This window comes from Palaemon carinicauda, chromosome 1 (genome assembly GCF_036898095.1).
Source record: "Palaemon carinicauda isolate YSFRI2023 chromosome 1, ASM3689809v2, whole genome shotgun sequence".
In the NCBI taxonomy this organism is placed as follows: Eukaryota; Metazoa; Arthropoda; class Malacostraca; order Decapoda; family Palaemonidae; genus Palaemon; species Palaemon carinicauda.
Window position 1 is genome coordinate 187,808,802 of NC_090725.1, and position 25,857 is coordinate 187,834,658.

Sequence of the window (25,857 nt, forward strand, 5' to 3'; positions counted from 1 at the left end):
TCTCGTCCTGGGACGGGCTCATGTTGATAGAGTTGTGGCAAGCAATGCCGAAGCTCCCAAAACGCAGAGCTCCTCGAAGTTGCTCCAAGGGCTCAAGACACAGAGTAGGTTTTATGTGCTAGAGGGACAACGACCGGGAGCCTGCAAGGTGGAGCCTGCCCTCAACGTTCTGGGACAGGGTGCCCCGGAGGACAGAGCCTCTTCAGCCCCGATTTGCTTTTCGCAGTCGGAGGCTGCGATGATGGAGGAGATGTCGAAAGACTTGGTGCACGTCTCCTCTTGGTTGGACTGGTGGGCTTCCACACTGGTAGGTGTTCAAGCCACATATGACTTGACGGACCCGGAGCAGCAAAACCTCCTGAGGGAACTTATCATCTCCGGGGGCAAGACCCTGAAGTTCCTCACGTATCAGTCCCTTGCCCTGTCAGCGAATTGGGTTCTTCGCAAAAGGGACACTATTCTGGCGAAGCTTTCCCGGAAAGTCCCAGACAGGGAGGCGAGGGCCATGAGGATCCTTCCTGTGTGGGGTGACTCCTTTTTCCCCTTGAAAGAGCTAGAAGAGATTATGGAAAAGGTGGCTAAACGAAAGGAAGTGAACGCTCCCAGGCTTCAACCGGTAAGGAGGCCCCCCTACAAGAGATCAGCATCAGACGGGCCCTCTACTTCTCACGCCCCGCCTAACCTGACGAGGAGAGAAGCCCCTTCTTCCTCGTGGGCTTCAGTGCCACAGCCCCCCCGTAGAGGAGCTCCAGCAGCGTCTGCCTCGTATAGAACAGGGTATTCTGCCTCCAGGAGAGGCCATTCAGGCCGCTCCTCCAGGAGGAAATAGAGTGGGAGGCCCCCTACTCCTGCCCAAGCCTCAGGTTGGGGGATGCCTCAGACTACATTGGCAAGCATGGAAGGCTCATGGAGCAGAGCCCTGGACAGTATCCGTACTGAAGGAGGGGTACAGGCTACCGTTCTTAACGGAACCCCCGCCTTTAATTCCGGCCAGCCTGTCGGAGTGGCTGGCACCCAAGGACCCGTTGAAGAGGGCGGCCCTTCAAGAAGAGGTGTCCACGATGTTGGAGAAGGGCACCATGGAGGAGGTCCTGCACCCAGGACCAGGTTTCTACAGCCGACTGTTCCTGGTAGAAAAGGCGACGGGGGGGGGGGGTGGAGACCGGTGATAGACCTGTCAGCTCTCAACAAGTTTGTGCGAAAGACAGATTTCAAAATGGACACTCCGAAGTCGGTCTTGCAGTCCTTGAGGGAGAAAGACTACATGATGACCATAGACCTCAAGGACGCATACTTCCAAATCCCGGTCCATCCCTCAAGCCGGAAGTTTCTCCGGGGGAAAAGGGGTACCCAGATCCTGCAATTCAAGACCCTCTGCTTTGGGTTGTCGACAGCTCCCCAGGTATTCACGAGAGTCTTCACGACAGTCTCGGTGTGGGCTCACGAGCAAGGCATTCGCCTCATCCGGTACCTGGACGACTGGTTGCTTCTTTCCTCCTCAGAGGACATTTTGAAGGAGCAGGGTATAAAACTTCTCCAGTTTTGCAAGGGTCTGGGTATCATGATCAACCCAGAAAAATCGAACCTATCTCCCTCCACCAGAATGACCTATTTGGGGATGACACTGGATTCCCTACTAGTGAAAGCTTTTCCGTCAGAGGAGCGGGTAAGCAATCTAATGGAGATCCTTCTCCCTTTTCTGTCGGGGCAACCCAGGAGGGCGAAGGACTGGCAAAGGCTAATAGGTCATCTGGTGTCGTTGGAGAAACTGGTTCCCCAGGGGAGACTCGGACTCAGGGCCTTCCAATGGAACCTGAAGAACTTCTGGAACCAACTGGACTCGCCCCAGAAATTAATTCCAGTCCTGCCAAACACAATACCCTCCCTGGAATGGTGGCATTGCCGGTCGAACACGCTCAAGGGGATGCCCTTCGCTACCGAGCCTCCCGAGTTGCTCCTATTCACAGACGCCTCCAACCAGGGATGGGGAGCCCATCTCCTCAACGGGACGGCGAGAGGAACCTGGATGGACGGGGAGAAAGGCCTACACATCAATGTCCTAGAGTTGAAGGCAGTCCAGAAAGCTTGCCTGCACTTCATCGATCTACTAAGGGGAAACACTGTGGCGTTGATGTGCGACAACGCCACAGTGGTAGCGTACATAAAGAAGCAAGGAGGCCTAAAATCAAGGGAGTTGTGCGATCTCGCCCTAGAGATCCTGGATTGGGCGAAGGCGAACCAGATAGTGTTATTGGCAAGGTTCATCACCGGGAAAAAGAACGTCCTAGCCGACGGTCTTAGCAGGATGGGTCAGATAGTAGGAACAGAGTGGTCCCTCCTCCCAGAAGTAGCCAGGCTCATCATTCAACGGTGGGGTTCCCCGGTGATGGACCTCTTTGCAACCAAGCTGAACGCACAACTCCCTGTGTATTGTTCTCCTGTCCCAGACCCAAAGGCAGCCTTGGAGGATGCCTTTCAGCACAAGTGGGACAACCTAGACGTGTACGCTTTTCCCCCCTTCACGTTGATCAGGCAAGTGCTCAACAGAGTAAAGGCTGCCCGGAACTTAAGGATGACTTTGGTAGCGCCCTGGTGGCTGGAGAGAGAGTGGTTCGCAGACCTAAAAGACCTGACAAGCCATCCTCCGTGGCCACTCCCCAACAGGCCAGATCTTCTCCAACAGCCACACTTTCTCAGGTTCCATGACAACCCACAGTCTCTACGCCTTCACGCCTGGAGACTATCGAGCGCCTCCTGAGGAAGGAAGGATATTCGTCAGGAACGGCTAAGAGGATGTCGCGATACCTGAGAAGGTCGTCGGCAGCGGTCTACCAAGCGAAGTGGGCCTCTTTCACGAAGTGGTGCGCTTCGAAGAGCATCAAACCCCTCAAAGCCTCAGTCCCAGATATCGCAGACTTTCTAGTATATCTCAGAGACGGGATAGGGATGTCAATCCCAGCTATAAAAGGAGTACGAGCAGCCTTGGGTCAAGTCTTCCTTCTGAAGGGCATCGACCTGGGCTCCTCTTGACACATCTCTATGCTTGTCAGGAGTTTTGAACAGTCCTGCCCCATCAAACTGTTAGGGTGCCTCAGTGGGACTTAGCTAGGGTCCTGAAGATGTTAAGTAGCCCCCCGTTCGAACCAATGAAGGATATTGTAGACAGGGATCTCACTCTCAAGACGGTCTTTTTGTTGGCCTTGGCCTCTGCGAAAAGGGTAGGTGAGATCCATGGGCTGTCTTATGACGTCTCTCATTCGAAGGGGTGGAGAGAGATCTCTTTCAAGTTCGTCCCTTCGTTAGTGGCGAAAACCCAGAACCCAGCAGTCTGGGATCCTAAATTCGAGGGGTTCTCTCTGCCAGCTATTCCTAGGACTGGGAATCCTGAGGATTTGAGGTTATGCCCTGTCCGTGCCATTAGAAAATACCTTGAGAGGACTGCACATCTCCGGCCAGGCATCAAGAGCCTTTTCGTCTCCACAGGTGTTACAAAGAAGCAGGTATCGAAGAATACCATATCCTTTTTGGTTGAGACAAGTTATTGCCAGGGCCTACAAGGAGGAGGGACTAGCCTTGCCAGGTACTCCCAAGCCCCATGACATCAGAGGTCTGAGCACTTTCTTAGCCTTTGAGAAGAACATGGCAGTGGGCCAGATCCTTCGGGCGGGCACCTGGTCGAACCAGTCGACCTTTACTGCCCATTACCTCAAGGATTACTCAAGAAGGTCCTTAGACGGGTTCTCCATTGGGACAGTCATCTCCGCGCTCCAAGTGATTTAACGGTGAAGCCCCAGGCTCAATCGTGGATAGCAAAACCAGGAGACACAGGTTCGTTCCTTTTCACCCTAATCCCCGTTTCCTATCCCTATCGGAGATAACCACACTTATGTAACCAATGAAGAACACGTCTCTGCAACTTTGTTACTGGACTCAACATCAGAAGATTTTTCAAAGGGTGAGTACTTAGACACTAACGTGAGCTCTTTGTGTTGTTTACCCTACCGTTCGTTTCCCAGTTTTAAGAATCTAGTTCATATCTAGGATTCTTGGCGTCCGCTTTGCTGGGTCTGAAGGCCAGGAAGCCACTCCCTTCTCCTAAAGTGTAAGTCTCCTAAGAAAGTAGTTCGAGGTAAGTATTTGTGTTGGAACAAATAAAAAATTTCAAGTAATTTTTATTTTTCCTAACATACTTACCGAGAACTACTTTCGGGTAATGGCCCTCCCTACCTTCCCCGAGTGCCTTTCTGCCCTTGCAGGGACTTTTTGCAACATCCGAGGAACTTACTGACTAACGGGACCCAAGCGGACCTCGACCTAGCTCAAGGCTACCCTCGGGGCACGTTCTCTCACTCCCGGGTTAGCCCTCCATAGCAAACGGGTGTAGGGTATACTACACAAAACTCTGGTCGGTAGAGAGGAGATTACAGGTAACTCCTAAGAAAGTAGTTCTCGGTAAGTATGTTAGGAAAAATAAAAATTACTTAAAATTTTTTATATTTTCCATATCCTTCCCAATGTATTGTGCTTTGATTAATTCTGTGATCACTTGCTTTGGAATGGACTATTAATTCTATGACATTATGGTCTGAAATTCCCGTGTTATACACTATTATTTCTTTAACATAATTCACCTCATTCACAAATACTAGATCTAGGACATTTTTCTTTCTTGTTGGAATGTGGTTTATTTGTTGCATATTATGTTCTAATAGCATATCTTGAAGCTTTTCAAATTGCCTCTTATCTTCTGCGCTACTATTACTCTCTTTTTTATATGTATACATACAACCACTTTCTTCTATCCGTTCTTTCCAATCCACGAAAGGAAAGTTAAAATCTCCGGATAGGAGTATATTCCAGTCTTTATGGTTTCTACATATATCATCTATTTTTTCTATTATTATGTCAAACTCCTTAGTATTTGGGGGTCTGTAAACTACAATATTCACTAGTTTTTCAGATTCAAATTCTACCGCAATCAATTCACATTCTGTGTTGCTGTATTTTTCACAGACTTTTCCTTGATTTATGTCTCTTCCATATATTGCGGTTCCCCCTTGATTCCTATTTGTTCTGTTAGATCTATAAGTTTGGAAACCCTTTATCTGGTCATCACTACCAGTCTCTTGGGAATACCATGTTTCACTTATATTTAATATATATTTTTTCAATTTGGGTTAGTTCTTCTAAGAACTCTATTTTCCTTTTAGAGTTACTCGTGACTAAACCCTGTGCATTCATCACTATTATGGTTTGTGTTTCATCCCCATTATTTAATATTGGTAATAATATGGATTCTCCCATGCTTCCTTCCTGTTCTGATATGATGTTCTTTTCTTCATTTCCCAGAATTCTGCCATTAAAAAATCCAACTTTTCTATTATATTTGTTCTTTCGCCTTCATATTTATTTTTGTGTGTATACCTGCAATTATCCCCATATCTGCACCAACCCCTGCCATTATAGATGCATTCTTTGTAGTTGGGCTCTACATGTGCAGATTTGGGTTGAAAGGCCTCATATCTTGGGGTTTTTGGTGCATAGCGCGGTATATACGCGGCCTGCTTTTTTGTTTCTTTTTTTGTTTCATTTTTGCTCTCATTTTTCTTTTCAGTTTGCTAAGTTTTCTTACTCTCCTTCATGGTTGCATGATGTATATATCGACATTTTTTGTTGAAACTGCATCCTTTTCCTTCTTTTAGGTTTTTGCATATTTTTGGATGGAGATCTCTGCATTTGTCTCCATATCCATCTAAATACGCACATCTACCATATATTTCATAATTATGGCATATCTTTGGATGCTTGTAGTAGCATCTTTCGCCAAATCTGCAATTCCCTCTTTTCAGCATATTGCAGACTATATCTTTCTTTTCTTGCTCTTCCCTAAGATTATGTAGGTCTGGGTAGAGTCTCTTGGGTCTATTATTTGTTTCCATCTGATAATTTATTTCTTCATAAGTATGTTGTTGGATGGCATCTTAAGTTATATCAATGATTTCCTCTGCATCCTTACACATATCCTGTTCATTTTTCTCTTCTTCTTCTTCTTCTTCTTCTTCAACTATTTGCAGATTTAGTCTCGACTTAATTATATTTTCTATCCAGACTAAGCATGTTGAGCAGAATACCTTTGTTGAGGATTATTAATGGAATACCATATCTTATATGTATTACACCATTTTGGCATTCTTTTTCCCAATGCATCAATCAGCATATTCACCATATTGGACTTATTATTGTTCTTTGATGGAATGTGTTGATTGATGTAGACTTTCTTTATAAGTCTCTTTATCACTTGGATCTTCTTTGGAATTTTTTCTATCATTTTGCTGATGTTTTCCACAGATTTGTTCCAGTTTATTGGATCATATTGTTTCAATATGTCTGCGATTATTTTTCCGTCACACTGGTTGGAGTTACTAGTGACCTCTGTTATCAGACGGTTGAGCTCCTGTTTCGCCAACTCATGGAATTTACTTTTGCTGACTCCAGCGATGTCTCTCCACGAGTTGCCTGTGTTATACAGTGCCATCTTGATCAGATTTTTATTAATTCACAAGATAACTATCCTATGCCGACGTTTTATCCCACTTTTCTGCCCTCAAACTAATCACCGACTATTCACGAAAACTTGTAGCTATATTGCACTCGATAGCATTTTGTTATCCGCGTTAAATCAGGATATTTTTAGGGACGCACAAGTGTATTTCACTCACCGGCGCATAGATACAACTCAGAGAGAGAGAGAGAGTTGAACATTGGTATTATTGTAATTTTGTAAATGCCTCTTTAATATACAGTAATTTGAGAGAGAGAGAGAGAGAGAGAGAGAGAGAGAGAGAGAGAGAGAGAGAGAGAGAGAGATGCAAAAATAAACATAAAGACAATTCTGTCGAACTCAGTCATGCAGACGACGCAGTAAGGATGACGTCATCATTTAAAGACCGCTATATCTTCATTATTTGAAAAAATAATTGACTACTTGTTCTTTCTATGACCTTAGGTAACATTGGCCTTGCTATAAAGTTCCCGAGGACGTTGTGAAAACACAATGTACATACGAACTGCAAGTAAACTAACACATGCATTATAACTTCTTTACGTCTTTGAAATTCCTAGCTGCTGTACTCGTAGGACGTAGATTTCGTTCACCTACCCTCTACCAATGCCATCCAATTCTGCCAGACGTACGAGATTTTGAAACATAAGTGAAAAAATCGCTATACTGTTTATAGGCAAAAATATACACACAAAGACGAATCTGTCAAACTCAGTCATGCAGATGACGCAGTAAAGATGACGTCATCATTTAAAGACCGCTATATCTTCATTATTTGTTAAAATAATTGGCTGAAACTTCTGGAGAGCATGTATAATATGCTTACATAGAAGCAATAAAACAATTTTTGATTTCTGAAAGTTGGTATGTCAAAATACTATGGCGGACGGTCCCCTTAAGCGGGTAGGCTGGGGGTGGCTGGGGGGCTACCCAGCCACCTCTATATGCACTCACAGCTGTGAGAAATGTCACTTTTCTTTTGTCTCAGTAGAGATCGGACGTGTACTCTTTCCTCCTGCCTGTCATTGAACTTTTTAATTTTTGGTTTCTCTTTGCAGGTGTGCGTGTCTTCTTCTGCGATCGCCTTCACCATGTGAATGTGTCCAGGGTGAGTGGGTGCTGTGTGCGGGACCTTCATGTCGTCATTAGAGACTGACCCGCACTCTGTCTCCTACATGCTGAGGGCATCAATGTGAGCAGGGTTCACCTTGTGTAGAGTGTAGGGAGTGATCTGCCTCCCAATGGAAGAAGTTTGGGCGGCTTAGGAAGAAGACGACTAAGCGCGATCGTTCTCTCCGGGCAAGTGGTGTGCTTTCTTCTTCTCGCACCCCAAAATCTCTCTCAAAAGCTCCTTTTCGCGCACGCTCTCACAACCTACGTTCGAGTAGGAGTGCAGATCGTGTAACTCCTTGGCTACCCCGTGGTACTGGTGGGGTTGTTGCTTCCCCTGGAGGAGCAACTTCTCCTCCAGCTGCTGGCCAGCCTTTCTCCCTTTCAGATCTGCTGTAAGTGTGGTCATCCTTAGGGATTTCGGGACCCACTTCGAAGGAGCTGCTGCACCTTCTTCAGCGTGGTGCTAGGAGCGATCCTTCTCCGAAGTCGTCGACATCTCACGCTCTAGATCTGTGCGAGGTCCATCTGTCGCCTTCCCATGGCCCTTCCACGCGTGGACGAGGATGGTCGTTTATGTTTGCCTCTCCAACGACCCCCTGCTGATGATGAACCCTCTCTCCATCCTGGGACCTCGTCGTTCCTTAACCTTCAACCCTCTGTTTCTTCCCACAGCAACCCTCAGGTTGCAAGTGACGATCTTCTGGGGATCAGGGCGCCTTCCATCAGCAGTGCTAGGGGACGAGCATCGCCATCGCCTCGCCCCTCTGGACCTTCTTCCCCTGATCGCTGTTCGCGACGATCGGAAGATTGTAATGATCGTAGGTTAACACGATCAGAGCATTCTTCGCCTAGGAGACGATCACGCTCTAGAGCTTCGCGCTCAAGAGACCGTAGGTCTTCTCTCCTCGGAGGCCTTCCTCTTCATGAGAAGTCTTGCGATCGCATTCTTCACGATCGTGTTCTAGATCGTCAGGATCCAGATCACGAGGACGGTACTCGCGCACGCGAGGACGACGCTCACGTTTACGAGGGTGGCAATCGCGCTCATGAGGGTATCGTTCACGAGAACGATGTTCTCGCTCGTGAAGCTGACGCTCACATTCGCGAGATAGGCACTCGCGGCGTTCATGCCGTTCTTTAACGATTGCTTCAAGATCACAAACCTCGTGTTCGCTATCAAGGTGTAGACATTCCTCGTCTAGAGGTGGAGGTAGGCTTACGCACAGTCCATCAGCTCGTAGCCCCTCAACCAGACCTTCCTAACGACCTCGGATCAAACCTGATGATGAGAGCGACCACTCCTCAAACAGGCGTCCAGCTAAACCATCAGGGCCTTTCACAGCATTGGGAGTTTTAGCGAAGCACTCTACTTCGTGATGCTTGGAAACGCGTCCCGTTGTGATGTGTTCTCCATCTAGAATAGTCCCTACTCAGAGGCCTCCTCTGCCTACTTCGTCGGACGTAGGTGCTTCTCTGGGGCAGCAGGAAGGCGCTAGACCTTCCTCTCCCTCTGTGGCTCCTAGTCTTCCTGTTGCGAGCTCTTCTGCACGTGAATTGCGTCCGTTGACCCGTAAAGTTTGCGATTTTGTGTGTGAATCTCGCGATTTCACTAGCCAATTGGGGAATTTTGTGAGCAATTTGCGAGTAGATGTGTCAGAATCGCGAGCAAGTGCGGATGCAACACCTTCGTCTCGGCCGTCTTGCCCTTCTGCGTCCCCTCGAGCGGAAGATTGACACTCTTCCCAGAAAGGTTCAAGGAGCCTCCTAATAGATTTGCAAATGTGCCTATTAGCCCGGACCTTCCTTGGCATCCGAAGGATCGTGTTCCCCTGCCTCAGAGGTTATATCCTCCATCGACTGGCAATCTTTCTGGAGTTACACCCAAGGGACACTCTTCTAGGGACCTCCAGGGTGTACCCAGGGGTTCACAGCTTCCTCCATCAATGTCGACTTTCATGTCCACTATCCTGAAGGCTCCACCGCCACAACCCCTGACTGTTACAGTCAGAGCAACCCCTAGAATCCCTCTGAAACCCTTGTCGAGCTCATCAGTTGGGAGTCAAGACCCCAGAAGGAGGTCGATGGTAGACAAAGCGCGCAGATCACCTCCACCCCATTGCGTGCTGAAGCCCATGCCACTTCTGATTCTTATATGGTCAACTTACCTTTTACACAGATGAAAACACAGGAAGTCTTAACCAAGAAGTAGAAGAAACGGATGAGAGGCGTAACTTTACCTCACGCCATCATCATCATCCTAGAACGAGTAGGGACATAGGCTCGCCAAGGGAGATTGTAATCTATCCCTTCAACCCTCAAGACATTGAGATAGTGCCACCGGACCAGCGTCCAGTTTCGGTACTGTACCTCCTCCAGAGCAGGAGCCTCCAGCTCCTACTGCCAAGGCTTCGTCGAAGTCCTTGAAGGCCTTGCAGGTTCTCCTTCCTAAGACCGTGGAAGAACGTCCTGTGCGTAGGTAACCGAAGGACATGAAGACGAAATGTATGAACGCCGCGACACGGGACGCTAGAGAGGCTGAGACACAGACACGGTTCCCAGTGGCGGGCCCATCCACGGTTTCAGTTGATGACCCTGACCTACCCCAGGCTCTGGATGTGAGCCTGGAGGTGGACAACCCCTTAGACTCGGAGGATGTGAATCTTCCAAAGACGGTTAGTCCAAACTATCACTCCAAACAGGAGAGACGTGAGTCAGAACATAGCTTTTGGCAGGTCCTTGCTTGTATGAGGGCCTTGCTTGTATGAGGGCCATCAACAGGCTGTCCACTCCTGGTTCCACCTGGAGGAAAGGAAGGATATGGTTCTCGATGAAATATTCGAGACCCAGAAGCCTTCCAGGTCCAGTGCGGCTTTGCCACCTGTCGGAGGATGCCTACAGCACCGCTGGCAGAGGCGGCAGGTCCACGGGGCAGATCCCTGGACGGTCGATGTGATTGCCCTAGGGTATCGCGTCCCGTTCATTCAATCTCTCACTCCTCTGACTGGGGATCCAGTGGATCTAGGCTTCTATGCGAAAGGATCCGCAAAGGAGCTGGCCCTCAGCGACAAAGTCTAGACCATGCTGTAGAAGGGTGCTCTCCAAGAGGTGGTAGTCGGGTCTCCAGGCTTGTGCAGTCAATTTTTTCTGGTGAAAAAAGGCGACTGAAAGCCATCATCAATCTCTCCCCTCTGAACAAGTTTGTTCAACAGTCTCACTTCAGAATGGAGACAGCAGACACGTACATCGAAGCGGTACGTCCAAGGGAATTAATGTGCACACTGGATCTAAAGGACGCATACTTCCAGATCCCAATAAATCCGTCTTCAAGGAATTATCTATGATTCATTCATGAGGGACAGGCATACCAGTTCAAGGTTCTATGCTTCAGCCTCATGACAGCTCTTCAGGTATTTACCAGAGTGTTTGCCCTAGTGTCATCTTGTGCTCACAGGAACGGCATCTGTCTTCTCAGATATCTGGACGACTAGCTGATCCTAGCAGACTCGGAGACATGCTTATCGAGTTTTGTCAGGATCAGGGGGTCGTGATAAATCTCGAGAAATCATAACTGCAACCCTCACAGAGACTTGGTATACCTCGGTATGATCATAGACACCCTCCAAGAGATCATCAAATGAAAGGGTATACAGATGGAAGGAAGTGGCTGCACCCTTCCTCAGGAAAGAAGTTCTTCCAACCTCTTGTTGGTTGAGTCTGTTAGGCCACCTAACCTCTCTCATCAATCTAGTTACAAACGGCCACCTCAGGATAAGATCCCTGCAGTGGCAGCTTAAGTCCGTGTGGAACCAACACTCCGACCCACTGAACAGCCGAGTTCTCATAACTCAGGATCAGGTGACGGATATGAGTTGGTGGATGGTAGGGGAAAACCTTTGGCGAGTCCTGAATCTTCTCATTCCCCCTCTGGATTTGATGCTCTTCACAGATGCATCAAAAGAAGGATGGGGGATCACCTGCTGCACCATACGATCTCCTGCCTTTGGTCAGAGTCAGAAAGGTACTAGCACATAAATCTGGCAGGTCATTCTATGGCGTTGGTGAGCAACATCACCACAGCATTGGCTTACACAAACAAACAGGGTAGTACCTTTTGCAGTAATGATCTTCAGATGACTCTATCATCTCAATTCATTCCCGGCAAGAGAAATATGCTCGCGGACAATCTGAGCAAAGCAACTCAGATAGTAGGCTCCGAAGGGTCTTTGAATCATCAGATAGCCAACAAAGTCATGACTTTGTGGGGTTCCCCAACTCTAGACTTGTTCGCAACATCTCTGAACAGCAAGCTTCCGCTGAACTGTCCTCCAGTACTGGACTCTCAGGCTCTATGGCAGGATGCATTTCAACAACGGAGGGACATCATTGACGTGTACGCCTTTCCCCCGTTTTGTCTTATGAGAAGAATGCTCAACAAGACAAGAGAGTCCAAATATCTGATGATGACCCTTGTAGCTCTGCTATGGCTCCATGCTGAGTGGTTTCCAGACCTCCTGCAACTTCTAGTAGATCTACCGAGAGAACTCCCTCCACGACAAGATCTACTCAAACAGCCACACGCAAACATCTTCCACAAGACTGCAGTCGCTTCGACTTCACGTGTGGAGACTATCCAGTGTCTCCTTGCTCAGAAGGGCTTTTCATGACATGTTGCACAGCGAATGTTTGGACACTAGGCAAAATGGAGAGTCATCTGTGGTTGGTGACGTAGAAGGAATATCTCTCCACTCGATGCCACTATTCCAGTAATAGCAGTTTCTTGTATACCTTTGGGAGGAAATGCTCCTTTTAGTATTGGCAGTGAAGGCTATCGTTCAGCCTTGAGTCTTGCCTTCAAGCTGAATGGAGTCGACATTTCCTCCTCGTTGGAGCTTTCTTTACTCATACGGAGTTATGAGATCACTTGCCCACAGTCAGAGATCAGGCCTCCTCCTTGGAAGGTGGTTCGTGTCTTGAGATCCTTAAAAGGACCTCCCTACGAATCGTTACGCCATGCAACTAACCGAAATCTCACTTTGAAGACGGCGTTCCTGCTCGCTTTATCCTCGGCAAAGAATCGGTGAACTTCATGGCCTCTCGTATGACCGCACATTTAAGGGGATAGGAGGAAGTGACGCTCAGCTTTGTTCCGGAGTTTGTTACTAAGACTCAAAATCCAGCGGTACTGGACCATAGTTTCGGGCCCTTTCATATTGCGAGTCTTCGTTCTGTAGCTAACTACTGTACCAAGATAAGTTGTTACTTTGCCCTTAAACGCACGGCAGCAACACAGCCCAGACTAACATCTCTGTTTGCTAGCTCAGGGAGAGTAAAGAGGAGGATCACCAAGAACACAGTTTCCTCCTGGACTCGCCAAGTGATTGAAAGAGCCTTGGCTCCCGATCCTCCTCAGGCTTGTCGACTTAGAGCCCATGACGTCAGGGGAATCAGTACTTCCCTGGCGTTCAAACTTAACTGCTCCGTGTTGCAGGTTCTCCAAGCGAGCGTGTGGAAAAGACAAACCACCTTCACCGCCCATTACCTTAAAAGACGTGACCCACAGGAGACTTGACACGTTTACTATCGGTCCTGTGGTGGCTGTTCAACAAGTGGTTTAAGATACCTCAAGCTCCTTGATGGACAAGTAACTGTTGGTTGAGGGCATTGGTTACCTGGGGTAAGACTGGGATGAATGAGAAGAATGTCTGGGTTTCCTTTCTTCTTCTTCCCCTCCCTAGAGGTACAGCACCATGGGACGATCTATAAACTGGCTTCAACCTCTGCAGGTAATTATCACTTCCCTTGTGTAGCCTAGTATAAGTTATAAATTGTTATACTGTCTATGTCCCCATTGCTTTCTGCGAGGGAGCAATAGGATCCGTCTTGTCGTTTTGCTATATAAACTCACAGACGTTCATACAAAAAATAACCTCCATTTTACTACAATGCACTGGTTGCGAGTATACTCACTTTGTATATTTCGGCAAGGTGTCAAGGTTTTCCCTAGACCACAGTCATATACTGTACTAGGTAAAACTGGGTCAATGTCCATGCCAGATCTAGGACTTCCACCCACCTGATAGTAAGTCATCCACATAAATAATGGAAGGTTTGTCAGTATGGGAACAAATGACAAATTTGGAGATAATTTGTATTTTTCCCTAACTAATACAAACCTGGAGTTATTTATATAAATTGGCCCACCATCTCCTGTCTACCAGAAGTCCTGCCTGCAATAAAAAGTGATGTCTCTCACTGGTGTAAGAGTATATATAGAGGTGGTTGGGTACCCCCCCCCAGCCACCCCCAGCCTATTCGCTTAAGGGGTTAGGCAGGGTTGCCACCTCGTAATTGAAGTCTAATGGCTACCTTCAGCTGCCGCTGAAAGAATATCCACATAAATAATTCCAGGTTTGTATTATTTAGGGAAAAATACAAGTTATCTCTGAATTTGTCATATTTTTTAGCATCGCAAAGATATTCTGTTTGCATCATGAAAAATTTCTATTAATCTTCAGCATAATGCACCAAACCAGATGCTCATATGTTATAGTTTTGACGTCCCAAAGCGACCACAAAAACTTCTCCGCAAAAGCGCCATTTTTCTCCCCTGGCAAAAGAATTGTACCTCATAGCATTATTGGTTTCTCCAAAAGCATAAGAGAGTTAAGTGCCTTCTTTTTTTGACCAACTGCTATCTTGTTATGTGACGTGTATATTTTTATATTTTGGTAGTGGTAGTGCTGCAGAACTTATTATTTTTTAAATCTCTATGATTAGTTAGTTATTTTTTCATAGAGTAACTTTTAATCATTGTGGCTCTAGCTTTAGGTTTCATGAAGATCCTCATCATCTGTGTAGTAATTGATGTGGTCAGGTTTGATATCAACCTTGTGATAATTGTCCTAATTTTCTCCCCTCTCAGTGGTCTTTATATTTCACCCATAAGGTCCAGACAGAGTTCCAGATTTTGTTGGATGATGTTTCTTCAGGGTCTGAGTTGGCAGCAGTTCTTGTTGCTTTTCCTAGTATTTCTTAGGTGGAGGATGCTTGGTTACTATTAAGCTGAACCACTACTCTAGTACAATAATTTCCCCCTCCATGCTGCATCTTCTGTGATTTTGTTGTTGCTTTATGCCCTACTTATACTTCTTCAGTTGGCTGTTCATCTGATGATTTGGTTAGCCTCTATCTCATGTCTCTGTGACTTCCACCCTCTCTATTTCCTTGTAATATTTTAATAATTTGGAAAAGATCAAAATTTTGTTAGAGTAATTATCTGTGTTGTTATTGAAAATGATTATAAAAGAAGTTCAAGTTCCCTCTCTGTGGCATTGCAATTGTCTGTTTATGGTACTGAAAGTTTCAGGAGGTTGGAGACCAGTTCTAGACATTTCTTGTCTCTACAAGTTCTTATTACTAAATATATTCTCCATGGAGACTACCTTCCTCAGTATTAGTTGCAATGGAAAGGGGAGATTAGATATTTTCAGTTTACCCTGTTAGATGCATGTTTTCTTGGTACAGTTCACTAAGATTTGTGGAAGTATTGCTGGCCTCAAGCTTACAATACATCAATTTTTTTACTTTATAAAATATTTTTGTGCTATTGCTCTTATTTGTTAACAGAAAAAGGTGACCTCTTTGTAAAGAAATATCTTTAAACATAGCATAGGCTAAGAACATAAAATATGTTATGCTCTACTTTTCATCCCTTTAAAATGCGTAGTAAAAAACACCATGGTCAGAACCAGTGGTCACAAAAAATGGCTGACAGCTTTGATTAACAATCTAACTGAACTGGTTGTAAAGGGAAATGTCATTTCCTGTTTGGTGGTTGTGGTTCATACTAAAAACTCAAAATTAGATTTTACTATAATGTACTAAATTTCATATCATCATGTGATGGTAATTCTAAAAAGCTTTCTTTTAAAAAGTGCAAATAACGAAGTTACCGATTATTATAAATTTTGTATAAAATCTAATTACCCTATTTTTTTTCATTGAAATAACAAGTCTTAAAATAGAAAATTATTCAAGCATATGTAAAAAACACTTATACCACTTTAGTACTACTTTCCTTTCTATTGGGGCAATATAGTATTTAGCACATAAATTCCAGGTACAGAACAGTTTTCTTAGAATAAAAATAACTAGACATATTAATCCATTCAGTACATACGTGTAATGCATTTAAGTTTCCTCCCACCTCCCCAATCATAGTGGCTATGATATTTCTGTACGGTTGGTCATACTTACAAAGAATGAGAATTCAGTCAAAATGGTAGCAGCTTAAATAGGTCATTGTTCACTTGCTTGTTCATTTTATCATAGCCTCTTTATAGTGAGAATAAAAAGGTTTTACATACATCATTACATTAAATGCTTTTTCATTTTTTTTTTTGGTTCAGGTCTTCATTCTTGGAATGAATAACACAGGAATAAAGTATTGGAATAATTATTTTTTTCTCCTATCAAGAATGTCAGCTATTCTCACTTTCTCCACTTTAGTGCAGATATGGCTTGCACTTAAAAGTGTACAGATATGAGTGAGTGCAGAAAAGGGAAGTGCTAATATTGAACGGATTACTGGACTTTTGTTTCCCTATTTTAAACCTTCTTTTTTTTTAAACCTGGAGTGTAACAATTAAGAAAGTATATCATTATTTTTGAAATATGTTATTAAAATGCTATCTAGGTTATAACTTTAGATCATAACTTAATACTACTGAATAACCAGATGGATCCCACCTCTAGCCTAGAACTACTCGGCAACACTGTCCAGAATTCATCTAACATTTATGCCAGTACAGTAAACTAATTGCAATTACTCATAAGTGTAGTAATATCAAACCAAGGTAAAATGGCTAGACAAAACAAGGTTATGTTAGCCTAACTGTAGTTATGAAAGCCATAAAGTTAATTTCATTTCTCATTTCAAAACTCTACTGTACGTAAATAATTGACACACATATTAAAAAAAGTAATTGGAGTGACAAAGAATAGCACCAACAATTTTAAATAGGCCCAACATTCGAATGAATAACTACAATAAGGAAAAAAGGTACGTTATAAGGTATGCCACCAAAGCCCAAAAGGAATATATTTTACGAAACTGTTAGGAAAATAGTATCAAATCTTAATGTTTGAAAAGGAAGGTTACTAAAACCCAACCCTGAACAAAATGCATGCCCGAATCTAACAACACTGATCAAACTAGTGTAAACCGTAACATTCGAATAAAAAACACACTCAAGCTGCTAGCGCATTCAACTTAAAGTATGTTTTATTTGATTATGTCAACTTAATGAAAAGAAAAATCTGGAAGAAGTCACTCAACTGAAGTGTTTGTCTTCTTGGTCCACTATACAGAATGCAAAACTACTTTAAAAGACGACAGAGAAATGGATAGAAATTGAGAGCTATTGTAGGTTTGCAGTCAACTGGGATGTTGGTCCCTCTTATGAGTCACATGACATCACTCATAGCAGATGAATTTCATCTACTGAGGTGCTGTGTCAAGTTTTAAGTAGCCTGAATCTAAGGGTCTTTCTTAGAGCAGGGAAACAATATTTCTTTGGTAATTATGTTGTGGTTGATATCCCTGTTCTAGCTTTTCTTATGAAAGTTCTTTGAGACTACACAGCACCTTCCCAAAAATCGTTTTTTTCTTTGACAAAATCCCTTTTTATGAAATAGGTTATTAAAATGTTATTACTGTATATTTCTGTCTATAAAACAACCTTTAGATAAGACAAGGTCTAAAATTATGGCAAATTTTAATTAGTTTATCTCATATTTGTAGTATAGAACAACTGCTAATTTGTAAAACCATCTGTGTAAAGGCTAGCTGTTCCAGCAACAGGTATCTTATCTAATATTGGATATGTAATGATGATGTTATTACTAATGTTTACTGTAGCCTTAGAAATTCAAAAGTAAATTAAATAAAGGCAATTTTATATGTTTACCGTAAGCACACCTTTGAAAGCTGAAAACATTGTTTTGATTACGTATCATCACCAATCATAACGAATCAATGAACATACAGTACTGTATTTACTCATCCAAGGGAAAACTAATGATACTACTGTAATAGCTTTTTGTAAAGATGATGTTATTACAAATATTTCATTTATTATATCCTAAGAAATTAAAAGTAGATTAAATAAAAGCAATTCTGTATCAAGTTTTGCCTAAACACTTTGTCTAAAATGGTAACCATTGTTTTGTTTGTTTCATCTCCAATCCCAATGAATAAATTAACAAGAATGTACCCATTTACACATCAAAGTGATAACTAATGATATTAATACCTTTTAGTAAACTGTATAATTACTCTATTATTTATTATAAGATGTTTTGAAAATTGTATGAAGAATATATTTTGTTTTTTTAAACCTGAGCATATCGTCGATAGCAGTAGTTTGAATCGGCTAACAATGTTTACATTTCGTTAGCTGGGCTCGTATAGAAAAATTTTGATTTCGTACATAAAGGAATTTTTCGTTCATTAGACTATAAAGATATGATAATAATGTATAAGATAAAAATGGATTTATTACCTTTATTATCATTTTATTTCATAATGTGAATCTTTTCATGTATGAGAATGGTTATTGCACTGAAGCCAAGGCTAGCGTACTGATAAACATCACTTGGCATTCAAGGTTTAATTTTTAAAAGACAGCCCCAATTTTCACGGATGAATTTTAGATACTGTATTAAAAGGTTGTCTTATATGCAGAAATATATGATATGCTGTAATTCTCCCATGATCCTTTCATTTCAGGCTTTGTGAAGCAAAAAGTTTATAATCCCAAGACTGGAATGGATTCTCTGATGGTAACTCCAGTATCACAAGCTGGAGCTAAGCAGAGAGCTGGCCGTGCTGGGAGGACAGGGCCAGGGAAAACGTATCGTCTATATACTGAGCGAGCTTATAGGTAATTTCTAGAAGAATGTTCTTTAATATAGGAGGATATAGTGGTGTAGAAAATAATTTTTTTAGAAATAATTTTGTAAGGATCTTGATTTTCCCTTAATTGTATGAGTCTTCATATTGTTCAAGATATTGTATCAAAAATAAGGATTTTGCCTTAGCAAGATGTTCAAAGCTATCATTAATGAGATATCATGTTTGTTGTCTTCTCATGTAGGACTCTCATTCAGATTTGAGACTCCTGTATTTGTAAACATCATGAATGGACAGTATTGCTTTTTAGCTGATCTATTTCTAAATCATAATTTGGGGTCCTTTATTTTTGCAGAGATGAGATGCTTCCTACAAATGTACCTGACATTCAAAGAACCAACCTAGCTGCAACAGTATTGCAGCTGAAAGCAATGGGAATAAATGACCTTTTAGGATTTGATTTTATGGACCCTCCTCCAACAGATGCTATGGTTATGGCCTTAGAAACCCTTCATTCACTGAGGTTTGTATTGCAATGAATGATGAAGTCACTTCCTTCTTTACTAAAAGTATTACATCATCAAAAATGGTGTTTATTCTCCATTTATTTTCATGAATGTTTGGCATGTAGTGAGCTGAGACCTCAATTAGTTCATTAGTCGTAAACAATAATCATTCTCTAGGCAAGTATTTTTCTGATGCTAAGGGTAGCATTCTGATTTCCCTATGTCCATAGCCTCCATTATCAGTTTTGTTTGAATTGTGGTTAGGTTACACAGAGATTATGTTAATGATTCTTACCCTTGATTTATTGCTATTTCTTAAATGTAGGAAAATTTCAGCCACAGTAATAGAGAGCCTGGGTATGGATCTGACCGCTATTGTGCAATCACTTCTCTTGAAAAGAAAGCCAGTCCTATTTGTCAAACATATTGGCCAAGACATGTTTTTGTTGACTCATAATTTTTATCTGTGATTTGCATCATTTTATATTAGTAATAACTTACTCTCTGTTTAGGACCATACAAGGTATGTCTTCCAAGTCTGTTAAATCATGATTTGTTTCCATGCGCCATACAAATCATTCGTTCTTTAATAAGAATATTATGTTTCAGCATGAGCTGGAGGCATTCAATAGAATTGTCTAATGAGATGTTACTGTAAAGTACTATTGGAGGGTGTGGGCTAGAAACCCTGCCCCCTCACCAGCCTGAAAGTTTCACTTTTGTTTTGGCTACTTTACATTTTAAATATTTAACTTAGCCGGTGAATATATAATAGCTGCTGCTCAGCGGCTCGACAGAAAACACACTCAAAAACTCGCGAGCGATCGCTATGAAGGTTGCGGGTGTGCCCACCAGCGCCAACTATCGGCCAGATACCACTCTTGCATGTAAACAAACCCTTCAATTCTTCTCTGTCGACCTTGACGACAAGACGTATCAATACTCGCTGTATAACCTGGAGTTTTCTCAACATATTTGGTGAAGTACTGTACTTCATTTTGGTTTGAGCTTTCGCAGTGCAGGTGTTTTTCCTCAACTTAAACTCTTGAACTCTTTATTGGACAGATTTAATTGTTGATGACTTGGATTGTTTTTTGGACTTTCTTTGACTAATTCAAAATGGCTGACGCTTCACAAGCCCCTAGATTTCGTAAGTGTAATGCTAGGGACTGTAATAGGCGTCTTCCAAAGGCCTCTCTCGATCCACATACTGTGTGTTCCAATTGTCGGGGTAAAACCTGTCAATTGGGAGATCGGTGTGAGGAATGCGTGGGCCTTTCGGAATTCGATTGGCTCGAATACGATAAGTATGCACGTAGGCTAGAGAGAGATAGGGTGAGGAGGAGTTCCTCTAGGTCAGTAGATTTTTCCTCTCCACATGCCCCTGACCCTAATCCTTCCCCTGTAGTGGTTGTACCTAACCCCCCTTCTGGCACTCAGGAACCATCTATGCAAGACATGTTACGTGCTATTCATGCCTTGGGTGAAAGAGTTGAAGCGTTAGCAACTGATCGTAATCAACTCATGGCTGACGTTAAAGAGCTTAAGTGTCAGAGTGCCACAGCGGAAAATAGTGGGAAAGTGATTAGTGCGCAAAGTGTTGTGAACAGTGTTGTGACCGAGGGTTCGTCTGTTCGTGCCTGTCGTTCACCTAGTCCGAGACCTCTTGCAAGCTCCCAAGCCCAGGGGAGAAGTAATGTCGTACGACTTATGGGTTCGAGAGGCCTTGATCAGCGAACAGACGTTCCCTCTATGGTATCAGGCGTATCTCACCAAGATCGCCCCTACCATAAGACGAGAGAGCCCATTTTCTCCTCGTCATCCGAAGGCTTTTCGCATAAGAAACCGTGGAGCAAGGTTTCTAGGCCCCTTAAGCGAAAGTCGGTCCCTTCAGGACAGGTCCAGCATCCTGGATGTAGTCATTGGGACAGTTCTGACCCGTTGCAGTCATCGGATGACTGCTCACCGCCTAAGCAGCAACGTTACACAGACTCAGAGAGTCTTGGTGTAGGCAAGGTTGTGCCGTCTCAGACGTTAACCCCGTCGTTTACCGCACCCATTCCCGTGGACCCTAAATGGGTTATACTGCAGGACATGCAGACTAAGCTCGCCTCCCTTATGGAAGACTATTCTGCCGATAAGGTTCACGTTGAGCCTAGCCGTTTATCTCATCGAGATCCTGGCCTTCAGCCGCCCAAACGAACCTTTGTGCGTCCTGTTGACGTTGGCGTAGCTAAGTCACGTCAGTCACGATATGTAGAGCCTCACTCGATGCGGTCACGTGTTGATTTTCAGCCGCATTTGGACGTTAGGCCACTTCCTAATGCTCCTGTTGACGTTCAGGACGTTCGCCAACCAGCGGAGTTGACTTGTTTTGACGCTGAGCGTCAACCACCGCAGTCTAGAGTTGTTTTGACTGCTCAGACTAGGCAGTCAAAACAGTCTCGAGTGGACGCCGAGCGTCCTCCCGCACCTGTTGTTGTTGACAGTTCACAGACTGTTAAGCAGTTACATGACGTTGCGTCCTGGTCCGCTACTAATGCACCAGTGCGTGTGGACGCTGCGTGTCAAGCATTGCCAACCCCTTTGCTTGTTTCTCAGCAGTTGTCAGATGAGGATCCTTCAGATGAGGACGTTGCTGACCCTCAGCATGATGATCATCCTTCGGATGTAGACCAACCCAGAACAGTTCCTCCATCAATGGACTTTAAGAAAGTCATGTTAATTTTTAAGGAGTTGTTTCCCGATCACTTCGTCGCTGTTGCTCCTCGTTCGCCGCCGTCTGAGTTTGTTCTAGGCGTACCTGCTAACATGCCAGCCTTTACAAAACTTGTGCTCTCTCGCTCTTCCAAGAGAGCTTTACGGCTTTTAGGCGACTGGTTGGAAACCAAGAGGAGTTTGGGGAAGACGGCCTTTGCCTTCCCTCCGTCTAAACTCTCGTCTAGATCGAGCGTCTGGTATGCCACGGGAGAAGTTCTCGGCTTGGGAGTCCCTGCCTCTGCCCAGGGTGACTTCTCAAGCCTTGTAGACTCTCCCCGCCGCCTAGCCATGAGACGCTCGAAGATTAGTTGGTTCTCCTCGGACCTTGACCATCTGCTGAAAGGCATTTACAGAGCCTTTGAAGTTTTCAACTTCCTTGACTGGTGTTTGGGAGCCTTAAGTAGGAAAATCTCATCGGCTGATAGAGATGTCTCCTTACTGATTATGTCCTGTATGGATAAAGCCATCCGCGATGGTTCCAATGAGCTCTCCTCCTCTTTTACGTCGGGAGTCTTAAAGAAGCGAGAGTCCCTTTGCTCTTTTCTGTCGGCAGGAGTTACTCCCTGTCAGAGATCTGAACTGCTCTTTGCTCCCTTATCAAAGTTTTTGTTCCCGCAACAATTGGTTAAGGACATAGCTTCTTCACTCGTGCAGAAGGACACCCATGACTTGGTGGCGTCCTCTGCTCGCAAAGGGACTCCTTCGACATCCTTTTCTGCTAGACCTAGGATAGACACTCCGGCGTCCAGATTTATTCCGCCCTTTCGTGGCAGAGCTCCCAGCAGGGGAAGTACTCGTGCCGAGGGAAAGAGAGGAAAGAAGAGAGGAGCCAAGTCCTCACGTGGCAGAGTCTGACTGCCCGCAGCCTCAGACAGCAGTAGGAGCCAGACTGAAGAACTTCTGGCAGGCCTGGGAGAAGAGGGGCGCAGACCAACAATCTGTGAGGTTGCTCAGAGAGGGGTACAAAATTCCATTTGTACGCAAACCTCCTCTAGCGACTTCCCCCATCGACCTCTCTCCCAGGTACCGAGAGGAGTCAAAGAGACAAGCCCTGAACCTAGAAGTGTCTCTTTTGCTAGAGAAGGGAGCGGTGGTGAAAGTCTCGGACCTTCAATCACCGGGGTTTTACAACCGTCTCTTCCAGGAGGTTGGAGACCGGTGCTAGACGTCAGTGCACTCAATGTCCTTGTTACGAAGACAAAGTTCACCATGGAGACCACAAAATCAGTCTTAGCAGCGGTCAGAAAGGGAGACTGGATGGTCTCTCTCGACCTAAGAGACGCATACTTCCACATCCCCATACACCCAGATTCCCAACCGTTTCTGAGGTTTGTTTTCAACAATGTGGTATACCAGTTTCGGGCCCTGTGCTTTGGCCTAAGTCCTGCTCCTCTCGTGTTTACGAGGCTTATGAGGAATGTAGCAAAATTCCTCCATTTATCGGGAATCCGAGCCTCCCTGTACTTGGACGACTGGCTTCTCAGAGCCTCGTCCAGTCATCGCTGTCTGCAGGATCTTCATTGGACATTGGATCTGACCAAGGAATTGGGACTTTTGGTCAACCTAGAAAAGTCCCAGCTGATTCCATCCCAAACTATACTGTATTTAGGGATGGAGATTCGCAGTCCAGTTTTTCGGGCTTTTCCGTCTGCCCCCCGAATAGAACAAGCCCTGCTCAAAGTCCAACTGATGTTGAAGAGAGAACGATGCTCAGTCAGGAATTGGATGAGTCTAGTAGGAACTCTATCATCCCTGGAGCAGTTTGTCTCGCTAGGAAGGCTACACCTTCGACCTCTCCAGTTCCATCTAGCCTTTCACTGGAAAAAGGAAAGACATTAGAGACGGTCTCAATCCCGATCTCCGAACCAGTAAAGGCATGCCTGAATTGGTGGAACGACAATATCAGTCTGCGAGAGGGACTTTCCCTAGCAGTTCAGAATCCAAACCACGTACTATTCTCAGACGCGTCGGATTTGGGTTGGGGTGCGACCCTGGACGGTCGGGAATGCTCAGGTCTGTGGACCTCAAGTCAGAGGAGCATGCACATCAACGGCAAGGAGCTTTTGGCAGTCCACCTGGCCTTGATGAACTTCGAGAGTCTCCTTCGAAACAAAGTGGTAGAGATCAACTCCGACAATACCACAGCCTTGGCATACATTTCCAAGCAAGGAGGCACCCACTCCCTGATGCTGTACGAGATCGCAAGGGACCTGCTCATTTGGTCAAGAGATCGAGGCATCTCCCTGTTAACGAGGTTTATCCAGGGCGACTTGAACGTCTTAGCAGACTGCCTCAGTCGGAGGGGTCAGGTAATTCCTACGGAATGGACCCTCCACAAGGACGTGTGCAAGAGTCTTTGGGCGACTTGGGGTCAACCCACCATAGACCTCTTTGCAACCTCGATGACCAAGAGACTTCCAATCTATTGCTCTCCAGTCCCAGACCTAGCAGCAATACACATAGACGCATTTCTTCTAGATTGGTCTCATCTGGACCTATATGCATTCCCACCATTCAAGATTGTCAACAAGGTACTGCAGAAGTTCGCCTCTCACGAAGGGACAAGGTTGACGTTAGTTGCTCCCCTCTGGCCCGCGAGAGAATGGTTCACCGAGGTACTTCGATGGCTGGTAGACTTTCCAAGGAGTCTTCCTCTAAGAGTAGATCTGTTACGTCAGCCCCACGTAAAGAATGTACACCAAAGCCTCCCCGCTCTTCGTCTGACTGCCTTCAGACTATCGAAAGACTCTCTAGAGCTCGAGGCTTTTCGAAGGAGGCAGCCAGTGCGATTGCAAGAGCGAGGAGAGCTTCTACCATTAGAGTATACCAGTCGAAGTGGGAAGTCTTCCGAGACTGGTGCAAGTCAGCATCTGTATCCTCGTCCAGTACCTCTGTAGCCCAGATCGCTGATTTTCTCTTACACCTGAGAAAAGTTCGCTCCCTTTCAGCTACCACGATCAAGGGCTACAGGAGCATGTTGGCTTCGGTCTTTCGGCATAGAGGCTTAGATCTTTCCAACAATAAAGACCTACAAGATCTCCTTAAGTCTTTTGAAACCTCTAAGGAACGTCGTTTGGCAACTCCTGGATGGAACTTAGACGTGGTCCTAAGGTTCCTCATGTCAGACAGGTTTGAGCCATTACATTCAGCCTCCCTGAAGGATCTCACTCTCAAGACACTTTTCCTAGTGTGCTTGGCCTCGGCTAAAAGAGTCAGTGAACTGCATGCCTTCAGTAAGAACATCGGCTTTTCTACAGAAAAAGCCACTTGTTCTCTTCAACTTGGTTTCTTGGCCAAAAATGAACTGCCTTCTCGTCCTTGGCCTAAATCTTTTGATATTCCTTGTTTATCAGAGATCGTAGGCAACGAACTGGAAAGAGTGTTATGTCCTGTTAGAGCTCTTAAGTTCTATTTAGCTCGTACTAAGTCATTACGAGGTAAATCTGAGGCATTATGGTGCTCAGTCAAGAAACCATCATTGCCTATGTCAAAGAATGCTTTGTCATATTTTATCAGATTTTTAATACGAGAAGCTCATTCCCACTTGAATGAGGAAGACCGATCTTTGCTTAAGGTTAAGACGCACGAAATTAGAGCTATAGCAACCTCTGTGGCCTTCAAGCAAAATAGATCTCTGCAGAGTATCATGGACGCGACTTTTTGGAGAAGCAAGTCAGTGTTCGCGTCATTTTACTTGAAAGATGTCCAGACTCTTTACGAGGACTGCTACACACTGGGTCCATTCGTTGCAGCGAGTGCAGTAGTGGGTGAGGGTTCTACCACTACACTTCCCTAATTCCAATATCCTTTTTAATCTGTCTCTTGAAATGTTTTTAATATTGTTTTTTATGGGTTGTACGGAAGGCTAAGAAGCCTTTGGCATCCTGGTTGATTTGGCGGGTGGTCAAAGTAATTTCTTGATAGCGTCCAGATTAGGGGTTTGATGAGGTCCTGTTAGTATGGGTTGCAACCCTTCATACTTCAGCTCCTGGGAGTCCTTCAGC

The 25,857-nt window shown here is 44.7% G+C and overlaps 1 protein-coding gene across 2 annotated transcripts in view; it reads left to right on the forward strand.

Moving 5' to 3' along the window:
* pea (ATP-dependent RNA helicase pea) overlaps positions 1–25,857 on the forward strand; it is a 274,698-nt gene that overhangs the window by 140,549 nt on the left and 108,292 nt on the right. For both annotated transcript variants that reach the window (XM_068386568.1, XM_068386562.1), the window contains exons 8-9: positions 18,465–18,618; positions 18,943–19,110. In XM_068386568.1, coding sequence (XP_068242669.1) covers positions 18,465–18,618; positions 18,943–19,110 — 322 coding nt within the window. The remainder of the gene's footprint in view (positions 1–18,464; positions 18,619–18,942; positions 19,111–25,857) is intronic.